Source organism: Pagrus pagrus (assembly GCF_965226575.1).
Source record: "Pagrus pagrus genome assembly, chromosome: 22".
Lineage (NCBI taxonomy): Eukaryota > Metazoa > Chordata > Actinopteri > Spariformes > Sparidae > Pagrus > Pagrus pagrus.
In genome coordinates this window covers 23,321,470-23,344,526 of record NC_140204.1, presented here as the reverse complement: position 1 = coordinate 23,344,526, position 23,057 = coordinate 23,321,470, and the positions used below count along the sequence as shown (strand labels likewise).

General features: G+C 38.3%; 1 protein-coding gene across 1 annotated transcript; it reads right to left on the bottom strand.

Moving 5' to 3' along the window:
* Positions 1-9,421: 9,421 nt before the first annotated feature.
* On the bottom strand, positions 9,422-22,169 carry LOC311251952 (BPTF-associated chromatin complex component 1). Its single transcript, XM_084344664.1, has 5 exons — positions 21,872-22,169; positions 21,462-21,556; positions 17,341-17,567; positions 15,229-15,336; positions 9,422-13,066 (listed from the first exon to the last, which is right to left on the bottom strand). The coding sequence occupies exons 1-5, from the start codon at positions 21,890-21,892 to the stop codon at positions 12,999-13,001; spliced, it is 519 nt and encodes a 172-aa protein (XP_084200790.1). The 5' UTR covers positions 21,893-22,169; the 3' UTR covers positions 9,422-12,998.
* Positions 22,170-23,057: the final 888 nt, after the last annotated feature.

The window sequence follows — 23,057 nt, the reverse complement described above, 5'->3', positions numbered from 1 at the left end:
AGACTTCATAAACCGTGTGTGTGAAAGTGTAGCGAGCTTCCTCTCTGAGCCACACTTTCTTCATTTTATCTCCCTCCCTCTCCTTCCTCTCAGTCTCCTCAGTCTTTTTCTTCCAGTCTGACAGCCGAGCAGCTTGGCAGGCTTACAGCTCAGCGCTCAGCACAGCGCAGCAGCCCCCTCACCTCCCACAAATTAATTTTTTACTCCTGACCAGTAGCTCCGTCAGACCCCTTCTTTCACACCTATCTCAAACACACCCACAGGGGTGACCTGAATTTTTTTCAGATTTTTTGGCGCCCCCCAAAATGGTGATTTGTATTGTAGAAAGTGATGGCCAGGGAAAAAGGCTGCAGCCCTGTAGGTTTTTATGCCTACTGAACCTCCTCACTGTCTCAGTGTGCGTAGCTGGGGCTCCAGCGAGGCAGCAGGCAGCACTGAGGAGGACTGGGACACACACACTCACATAGCTAGGAGGTGAAGATGTGAAGGGCCAGGATGGAAGGATGGAAGGATGGGGGTGGTGGTGGTGGTGGTGGGGGGCACTCAGTTTTTGGGGGGACATTTTTTGGAACTGGGACCAGAACCCCCCGACACTCCCCCTCTTACTAGAAACAGAAGCAGGACCAACCAGAAAACCCTAACAGGCCTTTTTTCTGCTCTCTCTCTGTCACTATAGTAGACTGAGTATATTCCCATTTGTGTGTGTGTGTGTGTGTGTGTGTGTGTGTGTGTGTGTGTGTGCGCGCGCGTGTGTGTGCGCGTGCTGTAGTGACGTTTTTAGGCCTGCCGTTTTTCCTGTTTTCATTTCAATACCTTTGTCATTCTGTTGCTTAAATGCAGCATGTATGTATCTGTTTGTTGTTTCGTTTTTTATTATTTTTTTGATGACTAGTTCTAACTGTAGACTAGTTTGTGTCCGGTTCGTGACAGTGGCCTTATGGTAAGAGCATCCACACAAAGTAAGGGGAGAGAAAGTGAGGGAGACTTTCTTCAGATAACTACCAGTGTTGTTAGACAGCAGTCAGTCCTTGCATCATTTGGGTTATGATCTTAGCAGCAGAAGGTAAGTGAAACCTTTCTTTTTCTCTGAAGCATTTAAAATGGCTTCTGTTGCTGTGAATGGGAGAGCAGCAGGCCACAGACAGGAGCTTTTGCTCTGCGTTGCTCCTCTCTTTCTTCCTTTCCCTCCACCACAATTGTAGTTCTGCCCTTTTTTCTCTCTGTCCCTCACCCCCTCCTCTGTCTACCTCTCTCTGTTTCATGTTTTTTTCTTTTCTTTGAATGAGGCTGGGACTTTGGATCTAAATCTAATGCTTGTCTGTTGCTGCTGCCCCTGCTGACATGACCTCTAGTTTCAAATCCAATCACCTTCCATCTTTCTGATTGACAGTGTGGCCGTCTGGCTGAGCAGTCCTGGTGGCTCAGCATAAGTAACTGAGTTATTGCTTTTTCCACCTCATCACGTTCAGATTTGTCTTGAATATTGACCTCTCTGTTCAAATCCCAAACCGGTTTTTTTTTAAAGTGCATTTGATTTTCCAATATTTAATTTTGGGGCATAGTATTTGATGTATTTAAGCAATTTTATCACCTACACCCAACTTTACTGAAAGTGAAAGTCTTACATAGAGGCGGGTGTGGTGCTTGCAGGCCATGATTCCCTCCTCTGTCCTCTCCTCAAACTTTATTTCAGCTTTACAGATAGAAAGGGAAGGCACAAATTTTGCTTAGCAGTCGCACCATACTGTATATATTTTATATTGTCATTTAACTCATTTATCAATTGACAGAATATTAATGAGAAACAATTTTTATAATTGATTAGTCTTTTTATAGGCAAAAATGGCACAAAAGCTTTTTCACAGTTTTATATTATTGTAAACTGAATATGCTAAGCTAAATACATTTGGGTTTTGTCACTTTTGGCTTTGGGAGCCTAGAATTGCGCTTTTTTATTATTTTATGACAAAACTGACAAATTAATTAAAATTGGAGCTGCAGCAATTAATCGATTAGTTGTCAACTATTAAACCAATCTGCAACTATTTTGATAACTGATTAACTGGTTTTAGTAATTTTCAAGGAAAAAAAGTCACAATTTTCTGATCACAGCTGCTAAAATTTCTGGTTTCTTTACTCCTCTGACAGTAGACCGAATATCTTTTGTTGTGGACAAAACAAGACATTTGAGAACGTCATCTTGGGCTTTAGAAAACGCATCTGACATTTATAGACCAACAATTAATCAAGAACATAACTGACAGATTAATTGATGAAGGAAATAATCATTTGTTGCAGCCCCAGATCAGAAATCATAAAAAAAAAAAAAAAGATTGGCAGATTAACTGTGTTAGTCACAGTTTAACACAGCACAACTCAAAGTTTGCACCTACATCCTATTTACAGTGCAGTTTAATGCTAAAATAATGAATTCATTGGGCTAAATGGATTGCAGATCAACGGAAAATAACAATCTTTGACAATTTTGATAGTCAATTATTTGTTGAAGTCATTTACAAGCAAAAATATCAAACACATCTTTGACTATTGGTTGAAACATACATTTGAAGTCTTACACTTTGAGTAAAAATTGCGATAAGCATTTTTTGTCATTTGCCAACGCTTTGTAGAATTATTCAAAAACAAATAGCATTTATCAATAATTGTGGGTTGTAATTATTGCTTCGGAGTAGCCATGTGTAGTTTGTAATAGCAATGTCTGAGACATACATTTGTTAACCACATAAATATGCAAATAAAACAAACATGTAAATTTATGAACCACCCTATTGTTTACACCGAGGTGTCTATCCCTTAAAAAGGCAAGATGATATGACTGGATTTTTGCAGTTTGATACAATAGAGGATTTTTACCCATATGGCCCACCCTTAACTGGTAATTATATTATACATTTTAAAGACAATGGTTTTATTCCTCTTGTTTACACACCTACTGTATGTACCAGAGCTGAAGTGAGTCCACCGTAGTGACAGTGTAAAACTGCTCACCCTACTGCTCATTTAACTGACACATAATGTAGTAATTGAGTGCTCTTACATTGTTCCTATTAGAACCTTTTTTATGTAATATGGCTGGAACTGTAGTATAACAGCTTTAGTCTGCTCACATGGCTCAGCAGCTCTCTTTTGGTTATGTTGCATTTATATGGCTTCATTGAATACAGATAAGGAATCTGATAACTTTACAACTAAAAACACTACTTGTGAATCTGATTCATTTTAGGTTTTCTTGTGTTTTGTTAATTCTGATTTAAACTGGTGTCAGTTTGTCCAGTATGAGGTTTTGCTGGTTTCTCTCTGTTAAATATCCCTGTTAATTAGATATCATTGATCAAAACCAAATGAGTGATTTAAAGACCTCAATCCGACATTTTATGGACATTCAATTCATACAGCAGTAATTGGTGGCTGTATAAAATAATAGTTAGTTGCAGCTGTAGCTGTCCGTGGTGGCATTGTATTCAGAAGTTTGGATAGTTCTGCATCACAAGCCAAAGCAGGATAACTCCTTCAGTTTTGACTTGATTGATCCTTTTCCAGCAGCACATATTTTCTTATCCTCTCACCTGACACATATGTTAGGCTATATTCCGATCAAACCAGCTGGTGCAGGAATAACACAGGACTTCCCATTCATTTAATGAGGGCAGTTCATTTTGGCTGTGGCAAAAAAGTTAAACAGGCTCAACTTCTGGAGAAACGCAGCCCAACGTCACATTGCGGTGGCCAGTCACGTTAACTGGTGATCAGACTAGCAGCATGAATGGCTAAAACCACAGTGGATTATAATGTCATGTGTTATGTGTTTTCACTCAGTTTGGCATTGTGCACCATTACAAACTTTTTTTTTATCAAAAAAAGATATATATTTCTTTTAATCAGTAGATGCTGACGATCACTGCAGGACTGGCATGCTTAACCTGATCTGGCAGAGGCATGACTGGAGATCAGTGACAGAGTAGAACGGGTCGGTAGTGTGGCATGCTATTTAGCATGGATAAATGCTGCAAAAGGAACACAACAAGCATTCCTCTGTGTAGCGCTATGTTTCACTTGTGATCAGTCGGTTTAGTCTTGTGCCCCAGTTTAAAACACACATCCTGGTTGTTAACCATTGTTTTTAATCTGTCGATGTGGACAATTACGATAACTAGTAGGACCAGCATGCTAGTAGCATAACAACATAGCAGTTTCATCTTTCAGCAAACTGATCGGGGGCGTTGCTAACATGTCACACAAATGGACCATGGAGTGACACTCACGCCTGATTTAGTTAGAATGTACCGTTAGACTGAGCTCTATCTCTTCAGTCTGAGGAATAGATGCAATAATAAAGTTTGGTGAAAAACGTGCGTAGAGATGGAGAGCCAGTGAGCTGGACCAATAAACAGTCCTATATAAAACATTGATATGTGGCATGAGCCTTGATTATTTCCAAGGGCCACATCAGCTACACATGACCTCTCACTGGTCTCATACCCCTCTCATTAACTCATCTTCTCCTTTTCCAGAGTTTAATGTGTGACCCGCTGCGGGCCTGCAGGTAAGATGCTCATCACACCTTCTTTCTAGTTCTTTTTGTCTTGTAGCTACAAACCCCATCTGCTCCACTTTTTATTTTAGCCTGTGTCACACGGCTATTTTTGGGTTCTTCAAATTGCAGTATATGTTGATGTTCTTTACCATGCTCATATGTGCTAAATTATATCAGCTAAATTAACATTTCCTTCTCATAGGGGTCTCGTATAGGCAGTAGACACTAGATCAGGGTTGGCCAAAATGGGGCCCATGGGCAAAAGTTGGCCCACCATAAGGTTTGATTCAGCCAGCCACATGCTTCTAGTTAATTTTAGAAATATATCATATGTTATAAAAATATATGATTTGAGTCAGTGTTTGCTGTTTTATTTTTTGTACAATAAAATGCTCTGTAAAAATATAGGATTTCTAATTATTCATTATTTTTCATCTGAGCATGGTAGGTAAGGTGACACTTTGTTCAAAAGTCAGCCAATTCAGGGAATTCGGTATCCTAGTATTATGAAAGTCCTGAGAGGCAATTGAAAAAAATATAAGGAACTTATATTTTTCCATGGCAAAACATTTTTTCACCTGATCTTAAGTCATAAACACAGGAGAGAAGACAATTTAGATCACACTTGCCTCTCAGGGCCTCCATACAGTACCATTGTGCATCTTACCAATACAATACAATATAGTACAATATAATAGGTGTTCGCTCTTGGCCCATCGTGCAACATTAAGTTTCAGTTTGGGCCGTCCCAAGGGAAAAGGTTGGGGCCTCTGCACTAGAGTTTTAGAAATGAATTTTTTTTTTTGCCACATCTGACATGACAGATTAAAAAATAATGTAAGAATATTGCTTTATACTTCCAACAGAAAAGAACACATGTGCAAAGAAATCTCACATTTATTTAAAATTTTAAAAAAATATGGCTGACTAGGTATGATTATTTCACTAATAGAGCTGTCTCTAATTGACACTTAACTGTAGAACATTCTTGTAACAAGGTGATTTGTGTTGTTAACTAGTCAATCTCATCATTGGCAGATATAAAACTTGTCCAGATGAGATGCTAGGGTTTATGTTTGCAGGGTGAAGATATACCTTCATGTATAGACGCATCAGCATTAAAGATGATTTTTTTTCAGTCTTGCACTTGTTTCTTGACAGTTTTTTCTGCTATTTCTGGTGTTCTGTTTTGATCAGCACCATGCTGATTTTCACTTTGACTTTTTCCACTGTGTTGGGCCTCTGCTTTATCACAGGCAGAAATTAATCATATTCCAGACTTAATGCTTGATCTGTTTTCTGTGCTTCTTCATTTTATTTGTATTCAATGTAAATAAGAAAGTTTTTAGAAAATACAAATAACATGAAATCTGTAATATGTGAAATGGACCTGAAAAAATACATGAGCAGATTGATCTGCACCCAAGTGTTTTTTCCTCACCAAGCACTTAATACACAGTGAAGAAAAAAGACAAAAAGGGAAAGAAAGTGAGAATATGGTTTCACACATAAAATGGTTCTGAAAACAAATTCCTTTTATTTAAAATGTTCCACTATAATTCTTTAAACAGATATGCAGTGTTTCTCATGTACTCTTCTCGTCTGGTTCTTCCTCTTTTTTCTTCCTCTTCTTCCATTTTGACCTCTTCAACCATTTTGGCTGAAAAATGGTATTAAAACAAATAATACAGAACATTCCAAAATGTAATGTGTGTGTCAATCTCCAGAATAATAAAATTAATTCTGTCATTTACAACAGATTGTTACACTTTTGGCTGAAATTATTGAATTGACTGAAGCAATGTGCAAGCATAATAGTTATGCTTGTATTATACATTTACATTAAGATATTAAGGAGTGTTTTATGTAATCTAACATAATTAATAAGTAAGAAAAAAAGCATAACATATGGACTTGCCTGCTATGTTTTCTCCTAGAGTGTGTGCAGCGTGAGCCAGTAAGTCTGATGGACTCATGGTCTCAGTATGTCCAGGGTGCGCTCTAGCAGCACATCATGTTTTGCAGATATGTGCTGATTCACTCCAAATCATTATGTGCTGCCACCGTGAGCCCTGGGATTCAGCTCCCAGTCAAACTTGACATATCTTACACTCTTGTTCCTGCTTCTTGTCTTCTTAAAGGTCGGAGCTGATTTATGTGTTCTGCCTATGTGTGGATGTGTGTGCATTTGTGGGCTTTCTGCCCTGTGTGAGCAGCTTCATCTGCATCATTATGTGATTATTGTGTTGAATATTGTCCAAATTCTTTTTGACAAGTTTGGTTAATTTTCTTCTAAAGCTTTTTGTAGAAAACAACATAAAATCAATGTTGAGATCATCAAAATGAAATGACTTTCCACCCATCTAATGGTTGTAGTTGCTCCCCAGTGGACTTCTTAAGCAAGTTTTGTCTTTGTCGTTTTTGGAGTGTTTATTTATAATCTGCTCTAGCTTTTCTAACTTTTTGTACACTGATATGGTAATAATAATGGTCCAAAATTATGTTTAATTGCAAACTTTTTTATTGGAATCTTATTGTGTTAATAGTATGTCAAAGTAACAGTAGTCATCTCTACAATATTGCCACAATAATTATATCGAGGTACACTGTACTTGGTCATAAATATTTGATTTTGTCATCAAGCCCTAGTCCTAATTTATGAAGTGCTTTATGAAGGAGATTTCAAAATGTGGAATTATACATATTGTGTGTCACAATATAGCCTAAAATATCACAATATTATTTTAAGGCTATATTCCCCAACCCAACAATACTCTTGGTACCACCATTGAATGTTTTTTGGTGTGTGTTTTAGGGTTATATGTTGTGTATATGTTCAGCTCTGTCAGCCAGTACAAATTGGTCAACTTGTGATCCTATGTACCACACAGTTCCTACCATGGTGACTAACAAGGCATTTAGTCTGAGCCTTTTCTGACAACAAGCAACACATTCTGCAACTTCTGCTCAGATCACTCAACGCTTCCCAGTTAGAAATGAGTATAAAGTACATTTGAAAATTAGTAAAGTTGTATTGGAAGTAAAATGTATATGATTTATTTGATTTTGTTAATTTGGACAAAATGAGGTTGAATGAAAGACATTGACTGAATGACTTGTTAGAGTGGGCATTTTTGAAAACTTATGTCATTTATCATTAAAAAGATTCAGCATAAAACCAAAGAATTTAAAGCCAGGATTTAAAGTGGTGTAATCAGTGACTGGAGTAAAATGCTGTTCAGCTGACTAAATGTACTTACTGTTTTATTGCTACCTTCATAAGGGCTACAGCAGGGAGACGGTTTTACTTTTCATTAACAAAATGGCCACAAACATTTTGGTAACAAAATTAACCAAGGTCAGAGTTTATTGAAATAATAATTTGTTAAACATGAACTGCGTCTTACTATTCAGGTTTCTTGTGAGCTACAACCAAGCCCACCAGGGGTCGTATGGTAGAAAACAAAAGGTCTTGAAATATGTGTGAATGGATTAAGAAACTGTAAACATGGATTAATGAACTAAGAGCACGGTTCAGGGGAAAGCTTGAAGTAAAAATGATGGTACATGTATCAGGCAGTCACTTAACTGTATGCAGTTTTTGTAGTATCCTGTTTGCTGAAGCCAGTAATGAATCCATCCATATCAGGAGAAATTGGTCATTTGTGTTCTTGAACTGCCTACATTTTGATGAATAATTTTCAAACAAACAGGAATATCAAACCATATTGTTAACATTTTAGCATTTCAAAGCACAGCTGCCCAAACTTGGGCCCATAAGGTTTGATTTGGCCTGCCTTAATTAATCGCAGGTTATTACTGTTACTATTATAATTAAAAAGTAAACATGCTCTTAAAATATATAGGATCCCCGATTATGTATTATTTTTCATAATCTAAGCACGGCTAATAGAGTAACATTTTGTGCAGGAAGTCAGGCAATTAAAACTAGGAACTTCCGATCCTAGTACAATTTTTAGATATATTGCTTATTGCCCATGGCTCACAATTAAGTGGCAGTTTTGGCTGTCCAAAGTTAAAAAGTTTGGGCACCCTGTGTTAAAGAACTGTCAATCATGAAACAGCTTTGTTATCTTTGACATCCACTATTAAAATAGAGAAAAGCATATCCACATACAGTATGTCTGGCTAAAACCCAAAATAAATGTGATATTGTGTAATTGTGTAGTTTGTTACAAAATGATACAAGAGCAAGTTGTTGATCCAAGAGCACATGTAATAAGATTGTGTGAACGATGAACGAATCAGACAATGAACGAATCATAAAAAACTAGGGAGCTGCGACACCTGTCAATATGTTCATGTTCTGACCAATAACTCTTCCACAGTCACAACTACATTATTACATGAGACCACATCCATCTTCAGCCTTCATTTTGATATCAACCACACACCTGTAAAGTTTAGTGACTACATCTTGCACAGTTTTAACATTACCCCATATAAACACCTGGCAAAGTGCTCAGAACTGGTTCTTTGGTAGTCCCTCCCACAGTAGGTGCTCCAGAACCACATTTTATCATGGTGACGCACACAAACTCACAAGGTGAAATGTCACCAGCCAATGCTGTTGCGGCTGGTAATAACAGTGGGGACACACTATGAGGACATGTTTACTGGTACCAAATAACAAAAGATGTCCATGGTAACTGTGGCTGATGATAAGACATTTTTTTCCCAGCATCATTGCTTTAATGTGTCTAGCTGCCAGTGACTGACCCCAAGCGTCTGAGTGATGATGAGCGTAAGCAGAGCATGCTTAACAATCTGTGTATCAAAGCTACCGAGTAAGATGTTGACCGACACTGTCACCATGACTAAGTTTCTGTAAATGGCAAGAGGAAATCTGTTCCCTTCAGTCTTTAATGAGATAGCAGAAATGTACCCAATTTAAAGTTTAACATCCAATCATACATCACAAATCATATTTCAGCAGAAATAACACATCCTGGCTAAAATAAATAAGAACATTATGATTAAATAATCAAAACCTCTGCAACCCTGAACATTAAAGTCAAAGTGCACTTCATGAGTCAATCGATTAATTTATTTTGTATTTCTAATCATTTGATATAGATTAAAGGAGCCATGGTTGTCACTTCTGCCCGTTCACACACATGCAGCAGTTTGTTGAAATGTATACCAGTGTCTCTTTATTACACATATAAAATTTAATGTCACACACACATTTTTAAAAAAAAACAAAAAACCTTAATTTAAAACTTCCTGTCCATTAGCAATCAGTTAGTTAGCAGTTCCCTCTCTCCTCTCTGCGTCACCACATGACCATGCAGCAGTAACCGTCAAACACAGCAGCAAATAGACGTCTTGCTCTGTGTGTTTGATAAAGTGGGCAGGGAAACCAGAACATTTCTTTTCTCTTACTGCATGAACGGAGGGAGGAGAGACATGGGTTACTAACCAAACACTAACAGTGATTACTGTTGGAATATAGAGCTATTTAACACTTGTTTTGATAAAAATTAAATCACGTACAGCAGCTTTAGGTATGTGTTTAATATTTATTTTTGGTATTTCAATTACTAAATTATTTCCTTCACTGTATGCATGAAGATATTTGGACCTGACTTGTCAAAGGTCTTCCTAAAAAATAACAGTAAGAATAACCATGACCTTAACCTTAACCTACCATTACTTAAAGTAATTTTGCCTTGTTGCTACGTCATTATTTGACTAAAAGAAATGTGTTGTACAAACTCAGTACAAACTGAGTGTTCATTAACCAACTTGTGTTCATACATCCACTACAGAGCTTAGGTACATGCTACAAAGATATACAGCTGTAATGAATGAACAGTCTGATACTTTTGAAGTGTCGTCACACTGAGCCCATCTTGATCAACAAAACAGTGGAAGTACACGTTCTGGATATTGTTTAATTTTTCTACGTGTGTGTGTTGAGGCAGTGTGTCAGGCATTAGCAGCACATCATTACTGGTAGTTCTCTCTGCATTGCCAGTATGATATGTGCTGCTCCTATCAGACACATACACAATCTCCAACATCAGCTTCTCCTGACAAATAAGGAAATTATTCTGTGTTTTTTATTATTTTCTTCTAATCTGTAAAAATATGTATGTGTCATTTACCAAATATTACCCATTACTTCAACAAAGCAGACAGGAATATTATTGATCTGTTCATTAACATGTTTGTAAATTAATAAAGCCCACTATTTGAAAAACAAAATGTCAACTCCTTTCATGTTTTACACACTTCTTTATACTAAACTAATTAAGGTCAATGAAAGAGAGCCAAGCCACTTTCACTGAGGATTTCTCACAAGGATTATTTTTTTCTAATTTTGGAAAAGGAAACATCTCCAATGGTTTCCTTCATTAAAATGAATACACACAGAAAACAGACAATTCGGATTAAATTGAGACCGAAAATCTTATTAATTTATGTATTAAAATCGTAAAGTAATTATCTCAAACTGCCAAGGAGGAGGTGGCTTCACTTGATTACAAAATAAGGACTGAATATGATTGTATTGTAGTTATTTTGGTCTCTAGTGGTTGGATGAAATTTAGTGTGGATGCAAACATGAAAGAGAGTTAATCATCAGTACAGTCAAATCAGTTTTATAAAACAGCATGTAATCTCATACAGTCATTTGATCCTGAAGGGCCTCTTTTAAACTGCAGTGCTCTACTTCTGTACACCTTTAAAGGAAAATGCCACTGTTTTTGCATGATTTCAAACTAATGACCTGTGTTGTATTTTAGATTGTCATAGCCACCGGTTTCACATCATTTCAGCACAATATACATGTTTGAGATGGATAGTTTATCAGAGTATGATGTGTGTGCATGTATATAAAAAAGTTACATTCTACTCAAATCCTGTTTTAAAAAAAAAAAAATTTAAGTATTAAATACTTTTTACTACATGGTTACCTTAATAAATATTCTGACTTCTTGATACAGATCATTTTGTGATTTTGCATTATCATCCAGCTTTCAATGAAAGGCAGACGAGTCAAGTGTAACTACTTGTATCAACATCTCATGATAACTTCAATAACGTTAGACATGATGATACTGGAATGCCAAACGTAAGCAAGGCCGAAGTCTAAATAAGAGAGGGAAATCACATTAAAAAATCATGTTAAATATTTGAAAATAGCTCTGCATTAATCTCAAATATACCATACATGATGTAAAATGCTACAATAGCTAAAAAAGAACAGTTTGTATATACATTATTGACAGAAGCAAAACAAACTTCCACAGTTACGTTTTATATGCATGTCTGATTATAAATATGGGTTATTGCTATAATACATCCACATGGAAATATAGCTGAAAGCCAGGCCAGGAAGATGTTTCAGCACACATTTCCCTTAGTACCTGCACATTCTTCTTGCTTACATCTTTCCGTTTGTGTGAAAAGAGGAACAAATAAGGAACAACATATTAACCAGTGAGTCTTGGAGGTGCTGGTAGGTGTACAGACTAGCTGTTGTCTCCCTGCTGAGCCAGATCAACTGTCTGTATTTGAAGCAGTCATGAGATTGAAAGAAAGTGAAAACAAAAAACTGACGAGGTCCACTTTTCCAAGGCTTTCATCCACTTCTCCTTTATCACCTCAAGTTTGATGATGTCATCTCTATGACAACTTTGGTTCAAAGCGCAGAAGAAAAAAAATAGCAAATGGACCTTGAATTAAGGGTGTTTTATATTATAGTTTTTTTACTGTCACCACATGAACATATTTAATCTCAAGAAAATGAGATAATTATGGATAAAAATAATAGGGAAAAACTTTGACAATTCACATTGAAAACATACTGGAACCAATTAGTCTGACATGAGTCCAACATGTCTTTGTTGTTCTTAATACTCTAATATCTGACAACATTCTTATACAAACTGAGGCTTGTGTTAACATACACCGATACACTCATTTGTAAAATGTAGCAGTACTGTACTGAACCTGAAATAAATATTATTGTTGATAAAAATATCTGCTGTCATTTTGCAATACTGGTACATCAGTGGGAAGCAAAAACTCAGTATTTGATCTTGTTGATGCAGCCGAAATTCTCTGCAACTTTCTCTGTTTTTCTCTAAAGAAACTAAGTATGAATCTAAGGAAGGGTTTCCCCACCACAAAATGTCTTAATTTTCAGATTTTCTGGACGTTCCTACGAAAAGAAAAGTCAATGAGAAGGAAAGGAAACCATCTAAAATAAAAAGTAAAAAAGAATCTAGGGGGGAGGGGAGACTAAATGATCCTTTAAAGTTTCTAATAGTGGTCTGTCATGACACAGCACAATGTTCAGTACTACTATAGTTCCTCTAATGTGTGTGGTCAGTCTGGCTCAATGTCCAGATCATTTCAACTAATTTTCATAGTTTAGTCCATCATAGCAATGAAGTCGACAGAAAGTCAACGGTCAACGGGAGAGCAGAGGAGGAAGGTCACTGGGGTTCATGATTAGGCTTGAGTCCAGGTTCAGGTTATCTATGGAGACACAAAAAACAGCATTTTTAAAGCTCAATTTAAAGAGAGTTCTTCTATTGTTTTTTTAATATTGTCAACAAATTGCATGAAAATACCTAAATTAATAATGTGTCAGTCTGTCTATCAATACTTTCTGATTCTGTACCCGGTCTGTGGCTCTGTGCTCCAAGCCTGTCCAACTGAATGTACATTTTACAAAGATAACTGTGAAGGTTCTCAGTCATCCAGGTCATGATATAAAACTAAGGCAACTGGACTTTCTTAGGCTCTTGAAGACATTTCACCTCTTATCCAGAGGGCTTCTCCAGTGCTAACAGACTGGTGAGGAGTCCGTAGCAAAACAATTATCTGTGAGGTTGTTAAAATCTTGAGGTTTGCTGAGATCTCAGGTGAGTTGTTGACACATCCCTCGTGTGAGGTTTTAAGGTCACATGAGTTCTTTGTGCCCGGGAACACCAGGCTGATGGTCGACTGTCGCTGTGTGTGCGGGCCGACGGTGAGCGTCTGTTGCGTCTAGTTGTTGCAGTGGTCACAAATTGTTGCCACTATTCAGCCCTTGTCAGCGGCTTTTTGGCCATTTGAGCATGTAGAATTGGTGGAGGAGGCTGTCGGTAAGAGAAATCACTCTGATTGGCTGTTCTGCCAGGGGAATCAGTGCACTAGAAAAGAAATAGGGAAAGAAAGGGAAAGCCCTTTGAGCCTTTTGTTGTAGTATCCATGATTTCACCCATTTAGTGCAGTTTCTCCTAATCTTTCCGCTTTGCCCCTTCATCAGTGCCATTTACAACTTTTTAATCAGACATGCTCTTGATTAGACAGTGGTGTCAAAAATGCTGCTTTATTATATCAACAGTTATCAGCAGTCCTGGGTCATCCGGTTTCCCTTTTTGAAAGACTAATACAGACTAGCACCACCTGGTGGCATGGAGTTATACCTTCTCATGCAGACGCAGAACATACAAGCTAGATGGCTGTCGGCTGTAATCTTCACAGTGTGTTCAAGTTCAGCTTCTTCGCGGAGACACAGGAGACGTGAAGCGACGCAACCGTCAGCCTTCGTCAACACTATTTCTTAAATGTCAGTTTGATGTCTCTGGGACCTGAGGGTGGACAAGTGTCTGCCTCAGTGTGTTACTGCGCTATGCCTGGGCAAAATACACAGGCAGAAGAAGGGCAATGTAGTGAAAAATTCCGTGTGTCAATGACTCAAATGATGACCCGAGTGTTGATGACCCACTTTAGATCCCAACAACTCTGAAGGTGTCAACAACCCCACAGAGGATAAACTGCCTGGGACCAGTCTGTTAGCACAGAAGAAGCCTTTCAGATGAGAGGTGAAACCTATTCAAGAAAATCAAGCAGGTCCAGTTGCCTTCTTTTTGCACTTTGATATCTCACAAATATAGTTTCATTTTTTAGAAAAGGCTCCATATTATCTTTAAACAGCTGGCCACTGTAGTTTGTAGTTGTGGTTGGTGAATGAATCCATATTAGGTGGTAATGAAGGACCATGTCGTCACCCAGTACTACAGTGAAGTACTGTCACATTTTTCAGACAACAACAGAGGTCCATGGCACAGAGGAAGACAATTTATCAGACTATCATACACACAACTTGTTAGAGGGATACATTATTTGATGGTTTTGGTCTGCACATGAGATTTGTTAAAAAGAAGAAAAATATAGTAATATGGAAGTGCTGATCATGTTTACCTTTAACACATATAATCAGCAGTCTATGTGTAATGAATTGTACTGTGTGGCTTTTTTTATGTAACTATCACATGAGGTTTTTGTTTGCTGAAAAATGTATGCATCAGAATTCTTAAAAGATTCCATAATTATATAAAAACTGTTTTTTTTTAACAGCACTGCTGTGGTCACTGATGGTGGAACACCACAGTTAGTATGGACAAATATCATCTGACTCAGTAGCATGGAACAGGGCTGTGTGTTATTTGAGAAACACTGAATACAACATCAGTGTTTCAGTACGGATACAAACATTTCTTTTCTGAACCGGTGTTTCTCGCAAACAATTTTTTTTTCCGTTCAACAAAGTTGTCAAATGCTTAATGTTATCTAAACACAAGCAGCCATGAAGCAGCCGTACAGACTTTACATCAGAAACTGATTGCAGAATTATAGTTCATGAACCTTACCTTGGTCAAAGTTGTTCAGTTTTTTGGAGTTGGATCCTTCACCCAGCCCCTCGATGTCCACAAGATCACTGTTGACATCTGAGTCATTCAGAGCACTGAGGGTCACATCTACACACACACACACACACACACACACACACACCAAAAAGCTTAGTAGGAAAAGGAAAAACTCTTCATACCAGTTAAAATAAGCTAAATTTATTATATTTTTTTTATTTAAAAAGGATTTTAAATAAATCTTTTGATTTTATTAGAATTAGATTGATACTGTAAGGTTCTACATAAAGCTTAATATTCTGATGAAGTACATCTGTTACCAAATATAGCGTACTTAAGCAGAAATACAAAAAGTTGTGTGCCTGATGCCACCATTGATATTCTGCCAGTTGTTGAATTAAAGAGAAAATAAATCGTCTTGTCTTGCATTTCTGCTTTACACCACATGACAGACACAGCTCATAAGAAAAACTGTGCCACAAATTGATCAATTTAATAACAGCAAAAAAATTTTAACGTTTCATAAAATCAGTCGTCTCCACAGATAAATGACAGCTAGAATTTGTCTTATACTTGTTTACAAAAGATGTTGTACATATTTTCACAGTTTAATGAATTGAATTATGTTACAGTCGTGGTCAAAAGTTTACATACACTTGTAAAGAACATGTGTACCATGGCAGTCTTCAGTTCCGATGATTTCTACAGCTCTCATTTTTCTGTGATGGAATGAAACTGTTTGTAAGTATAAAGTGCATGGCACAGTTGTGTCACTGCCATGATCAGGAAGAAAACACAAACTATCACCTGCTGCTGAGAGAAAAATGGTCAGGTTGGTCAAGAGTCAACCAGAAACCACCAAAAAAGCAAGTCTGCAATGAATTAGAAGGTGCTGGAAGACAGGTGTCAGTGTCCACAGTCAGGTGTGTTTTACATCAACACAAGCTGAGAGGCTGCTGTGTTAGAAAGAAGCCCTTGATCCAGACGCAGCATCTTAAAGCTCCACTGAAGTTTGCTGCTGATCACATGGACAAAGAAAAAACCTTCTGGAGGAAAACTCTGTGGTCACATGAAACAAAAATTGAGTTGTTTGGCCACAATGAGCAGCAATATGTTTGGAGGAGAGAAGGTGAGGCCTTTAACCCCAAGAACACCAAACCTACTGTCCAGCATGGTGCTGGTAGTATTATGCTGTGGCGCTGTTTGGCTGCCAGTAGATCTGCTGCTCTAAAGAAAGTAAATGGAATTATGAAGAAGGAGGATTATCTCCAAATTCTTCAGGAAAATCTAAAATCTAAAAGGTTGGCTCTTGGGTGCAGCTTGGTGTTCCAACAGGACAATGATCCCAAACACACATCAGAAGTGATCAGTCAACAAATCTAGTTGAACTTCACAGATTCTGTCAAGAGGAGTGGTTAAAAATTCAGAAGCTTGTGGCTATAAAAAGCACCTAACTGAGGTGAAAAAGTATGCATATTTTTGATCCAGCAGATTTGGTCACATTTTCAGAAGACCTACAATAAATTAATTACTGAAGCAAACTTCATGAATGTTTTTTGTGACCATGTGTTACTAAAATACATGAAATACACGTTCTTTACAAGTGTATGTACTACTGTAATACTTTTGACCAAACTGTATATATCATCTTACATTTCATAAACCTGAACTAGACTACAAGCTAGCAGTTAAACAAGTTGAGTGATGTTATCACTGTCAATAAATTCAAGTTATAAGTAATATGATGCTTGTGGAACTATATGGTGCCAAGAAAGGATGAATTACTGATCAAAATATATTGTCAAGTAAAGAAAGAGTATGTGGATTCTACTTTGTTTTGCTTCAATATTTCCTGTTTTTGTCCAGCACCAGTTGAAGAGGTTTTTGGATGTACAAACCTCTGTAATTAAAATGTACAAAATTGTCAAAAAAGGGAGAGACAAGTCATTCATATTAAAAGTGATATTCTGTCTGCAATATGGAAGGAATATTTTTTATTTACCCTTAGGAATGGACAATCACTTCATGATGAGGTTTGATGAAGATGCAACTGACTCATCAGAATTATTTTTTGTTGTACAGATGTATACGACATGCTTAGTTTTCCTGACTCACCTGCAGTCTTCTGTTTCTTCAGCGAGGGCTGGCTGGAGGGGGAGCTCTGTAGTCCTGAAGCTACAACAACTTGAGCTGTGGGCACAGAGATGATGGTTGGAGTGCCCTGTGTTGCCATGGCAACATTAGTGGTGACTTTCTTGATAACCTTCTTGGAGCCCTCAGAGGAGGCAGGCAGAGCACCGTCTTCATACAGCTTCCTCTTCACTGGGGTCTTTGTCTGACCACTGGAGGGAAGATGGAAATTACCATGTTAGCAGCAGCATCCACATGGGTTAAGATGCTTTAAAATTTTTCCAGATGTACAGAATGAATCACTAGTCTTTGTGCTAAATTAACCCACACAGATTCACAACTGATCACCATCTCTGCTGCATACACAGACATGATAAAAACTTTTTTTATATGACTCCAGTTTACTGCATCCACAGCAGTAGTATCACCCTTTCAGCTCCAAGAAAATCCTTTTTTCACTGCCATGTGATTATAAGTGTACTACTGTAGAACTGTATGGCCCCTGTTAATGATGTGGAAATAAAATAAAACCAACAAAGTACCTGGGCTCAATTGTGCCATTTGCTTGATGGGAAGAAAGGAGCTACAAAAATCTTCCACGGACTTGTAGTCTTAACAGGCACAGGTAGTGTGGCAGATACCAGAAATAAGACTTCCCAAGTGGGAAATACTCGTAAATACCGAGTGTTGATATTGTGTCATTCCATACCAACTCACCTAGGCCCTCCTAGTTCATGTCATGGATTTTCTTGGATGTTAGCAGAATCAGTTTTTCTGAAAACCTTGCACATGTATTTTTCAACATAGTCCCCTCCTACATTTACAAACATTTAGCGATTGTGGAGCATACCGATCCCTTATTTGTAAGATTTGGTGTCTCGGATCTCCAGAAAGTAGTCCACAGCACGTCATCATCACTATCAAAATAGCGACCACTGAGCTCCTTCTTCTTCATGGGGAAGAGGTAGTAGTCTGAGTTTGTCAAATCAGGTGAATAGGATGGTATCCTGGATAGCAGCCATTGCCACTGTGGACTTGTGTGCTGGAGAAATGTCTTAGACAGTGCTGACTTGCAATTTTCAATTACCCAAAACAGAAAGGCTGCAAAAGTTACTTATTTCAAACTTTCTGCAGTCACTCAAACAGTTGAACTGCACATGCATGGAACAAGAGCTGTATAACTAAACTCCTTCTAGCAAAGCCGTGAGCTTATTGATCACCCCTTGTAGTATGCAACAAACCAAGCCATTACAAGGTGAACCAGTCTCTTAAGGTAACACACAGATAGAAAACCTTGAAGTCAACACAGTACAAATATCTACCTATTAAATAAAATGCTGTAAAAAAAAATGTTTGTATACTGTGTATAAACACCGATCAGCCACAACATTAAAACCTCTGACAGGTGACGTGAATGACATTGATCATCTCATCACAATGCGATGTTCTGCTGGGAAACCTTGGGTGCTGGCATTCATAATGCCACTTGACACGCACCACCCATCCAAACGCTGTTGTGGACCAAGTACACCCCCTCATCACAACAACACTACCCGATGGCAGTGGCCCCCCAGCAGGACAATGTGCCCTGACACACTGCAAACACTGCTCAGGAACAGCTCGAGGAACACAATAAAGGGCCCAAGGTGTTGACCGGGCCTCCAAATTCCCCAGATCCCAATCTGATCAAGCATCTGTAAGACGTGCTGGAGCAGGTCTGATCCATGGAGGCCCCACCCCCCAACATACAGGACCCAGAGGATCCACTATAAAACGCCCTGGTGCCAGACACCACAGGACACCCTCAGAGGTTAAGTCCATGTCTTGACAGGTCAGAGCTGTTTTGGCTGCACGAGGAAAATCTTCAATACAACCACAATATTAGGCAGGTGGTCATAATGTTATGCCTGATTGGTGTATATATGCAATAGATATTATACTCAGAGGTGTAGTCCAGGGTATACGCGGGTATACGGCGTATACCCACTTATTTTTCAGTCAGCATTGCGTATACCCACTTCTAAATCCCCCCTGTGTTTCCCCTACCGTTGTATAGGGGGGCGCCCCGCCCACCGGGACCCCCCTGAAAGTCAAGTTAATTTCATTACCACGTTTTTTAAGCGCACTCAAAGTGATTATGGCGAGGCAAACGTTAGCTCTGCTGCTAGTAGTAGCATGGCAGTAGCATTATGAGATCAATGTAGATCGGAGAACTGTTGGCTGATGTTTATTGACAGATTGTCACACTCTACAGCCAATGGTATCGTTAACAGCGTGCGCGCCTGACCAATGACAGTGCAGTGACCCACACAGGGCGGGATCTCAACACGGAGCGGCGCTAAAGTTTAGCTGCTTAGCTAGCAAGGACTCGTCACGCTGCTACGTTATCAATTAGTTTAGTCAGCCCGTGAGAACTCGTCTGACACAGAGAGTCTCCTGTTGTGTGCTACATGTGTGAAACAACAACTATAGTCTGGACTTTGTCTACAGTGTATCTGTGTAAACGGCTTCATTCAGCGTCTCTCCCTCCCCTCTGGCACCGTGAGTTACCATGGTTACAGGACCGCCCTGAAACTTTATAATGATGATCAATAAGAAGTTTTTGGTTAGTTCGACTGTACAGAGTCATGAATGTTGCCTGATTGTAGCTCAATGCTGAAATCTTGTATTATAACATATAGAACAAAGCCTCAGAGCTTCTTTGATTATCAACATGTTAGTGATGACAGAAAGTGAGAACTCGCCATCAGACTGACAAGGCTGCAAAAGTTGCTGCTTGTATGATGTATTTTTCTGTTAAACGATAAACAATACTATTTTTAATAATAATAATGATGATGAGAAGAAGTAGAAAAATAGTGTACTGAAAAGCTCTGTAGATGGTTGATTATTTGAAAGAGTGAAACTTGAGAGAAGCTTGGCAAAAATAAAGAAACAGATTGATTTCATAGATTGAAAATTACATTGAAAAGACAAAAAACATTTTAAGTGCAAATAGAACAGCTGTTCAGATCATCCTCCTGGCTGAAGACGTCAACTACCTTCCTTAGTCCATCCACAGTGTGGATGAACTAAGGAATAAGGAATAGTTCACTCAAAATGCATAGTTGTCTCTCACTAGTCTGTGGGCCAGTATTGGTTAAGTAATTTCATAATCCTTCCTCCCTGAGATCAAGCAGCAGAAATTATGTGACAATAAGCAAATAGGCTACTACTGATGGATTTTGAGGTAAACTAAATAGAGTAGTCTTACATGTCACTGTTGCTAAAACAGGCCGTTTTTCTGGGCTGCGTTAAAAAAAGGGAAAAAATTGAGAGTATACCCACTTCTCCAGTGACCACTACACCACTGATTATACTCATATAAAAGTCAAGTCAATTTTATATTTATAAAAAAAATATACAGCTAAAACGTAAAAAACTGGGTTTTCAGCACTGAAGCTATATTAAACAAGATCTGTGGAGCACAATTTTTCTGCTGGACCAAGTAACTTACTACACAGAATCCACATTTGGTTACAAAGAAAGTGGATACTAGTTGAATTTATTGTTATTAATGTGTTTACTGTAAACATTTTGCAACAACTAGTTGAATGAATATATGTTGTAAATCATGCAGAGGCTCTCTTAGATGTTCAGAACAAATTTTAACTCAATTCAGTGAAAAACAAGCAAATGGTGAGGTTTAGAATACACATACAAATAATTATAATATGATTACAATTTGCTGTAAGGGCCAGACTTCAAAAAATCGTAATACAAAAGTATTTGGACTACAGTTACAGGATTTTAAATCCCATCATTTAAAAGACATCTTAATATGATGTTATTGAGAAAATCCATGACATTAAGTGGGAAACGTTTCTGGATTCTGCCTGAGCTGGCACGAACGGACCCTATTGGAACAGACCCACTGGCGAAGATGCTTGACCACTGTCTGCCATAAAAAAAAAGTCTGTTTGGAGCATCACACCTGCAAATGTCTCTGTTCAACTGGTGGTTGTTGGTTTACCAAAAAGGGGTCTGCGTGTGTGTGTGTGTGTGTGTGTGTGTGTGTGTGTGTGTGTGTGTGTGTGTGTGTGTCTGTGTGTCTGTGGGGGGGTTACCCTGCAGGACTGGACTCTGCCACTGGGTGAAGCTGCATGGTGAGCTCTCCTAGTTTGGTGAAGGCAGCCCCAGCTGCAGAGAAAATCTCCCCAACCTGTGAACACACACCAGCATCAGACAGAACTGGACTGAGTGCCTGTCAGTTTTACTGTCCCTCACACCGTTTGCACAGAAATAACTGAAATATTAAGTGAAACTGGAAATGTAGTTCTATGGAATCATTCAACAGGGAGCAGATACAATCACATGAAAAGTGCACAGTGTAACAGGCATTGTGAATGATTCACTGCAGGACCAAAAGTAGCAGCGGGACACATAGTGAGTAGCAAAAGGATACTGCTCAGACGGGGCTCACTTCATTCTGTGGCGACGAACTACATCTCGCTGGTTCGCATGTAAAATGACTTACTTTAGTGGAGGCTGAGGTCATTGTGCTGATCTCTGTAGTACCACGGACTGTATAGCACTCAATGATGCCTTCGGGCGGACGGGGCAGCTGCTAAGATGCTAACAGTGCAGCTAGGTAGCGTTTGATGCAACGCTAACTAGCAGAACAGCTAGAAGTCTGCTCTTCCGTTGCTTTCAGTGTCGATGGCTGGAACAGTCCAACAATTGAACAGACCACTGCATGACGCTATTACCGCTGTATCTGGTGAATTACCGCGGAGAACAGATGGGTCAGATCAGTTACTGAATGCAACGATAAGGCTGGCGTTGCCTTCAGAGTCACCTCGTAAATTCTTAGTTTGTATTGTGTATTTCCGCCAATGCTGATTAAACAACGAAAAAGATCCTTACAGTCATTACAATGAGAAACTTTCTCAAAATAATAACTTTCTACCTCAAAATAATGACTATCTCAATATAGTAACTTAGTATCTTAAAGTAATGAGTTAGTTTCTTAAAATAATGAGATACTTTCTCAAAATGATGACTTACCATCTCAAACAAATGCTCTCAAAATAAGGAAGGTTTTCAAAATGTGCGTAGGTCCATGTGTTGTTCAAGACTTTCTCATTATTTTGAGATATTAAGTCATTATTTTGTTGTCATCGTTTTGAGAATGTTTCTCAATACTTTGCAGAACTAGCTCATTGTTTTTAAATACTTAGTCATTTTTGAGGTACTAAGTCATTATTTAAGGATAGTAAGTCATCATTTTTAAATACTAAGTTATTATTTTCGAGATACAAAGTTACTTCCTCTCTTCTCTCATGGTCTGTTGTGAGAGCTGGTGTGGAGCAACAACAATAACAATGTTTTTATAAACCCCTTTACATAGTACACATAGATACATAAGATCAACTTAAGAAAGAACGACATAATAGTATCATTTTCCATTTTGCTGTCTGTGTGGGCTGAAGTTTGTTTTATCCGCTAGTACCCGAACGCAGCGTAGTAGTACGTCACGCTGCGTTCGCGTCTGGCTTTGTAAAAGCGTCCCTGGGGCTGTGACTGAAGATGTTAAGGCCACATCATTTTTAAACTTTATTGCAGAAGGATAATAGTTTGTTAAAACATCTTAATGAAGTGTTGCTTTACACCTTTACACCAGTTGAAAGTTTTAATAGTCTGATGGAAGCATTTTATTCTTA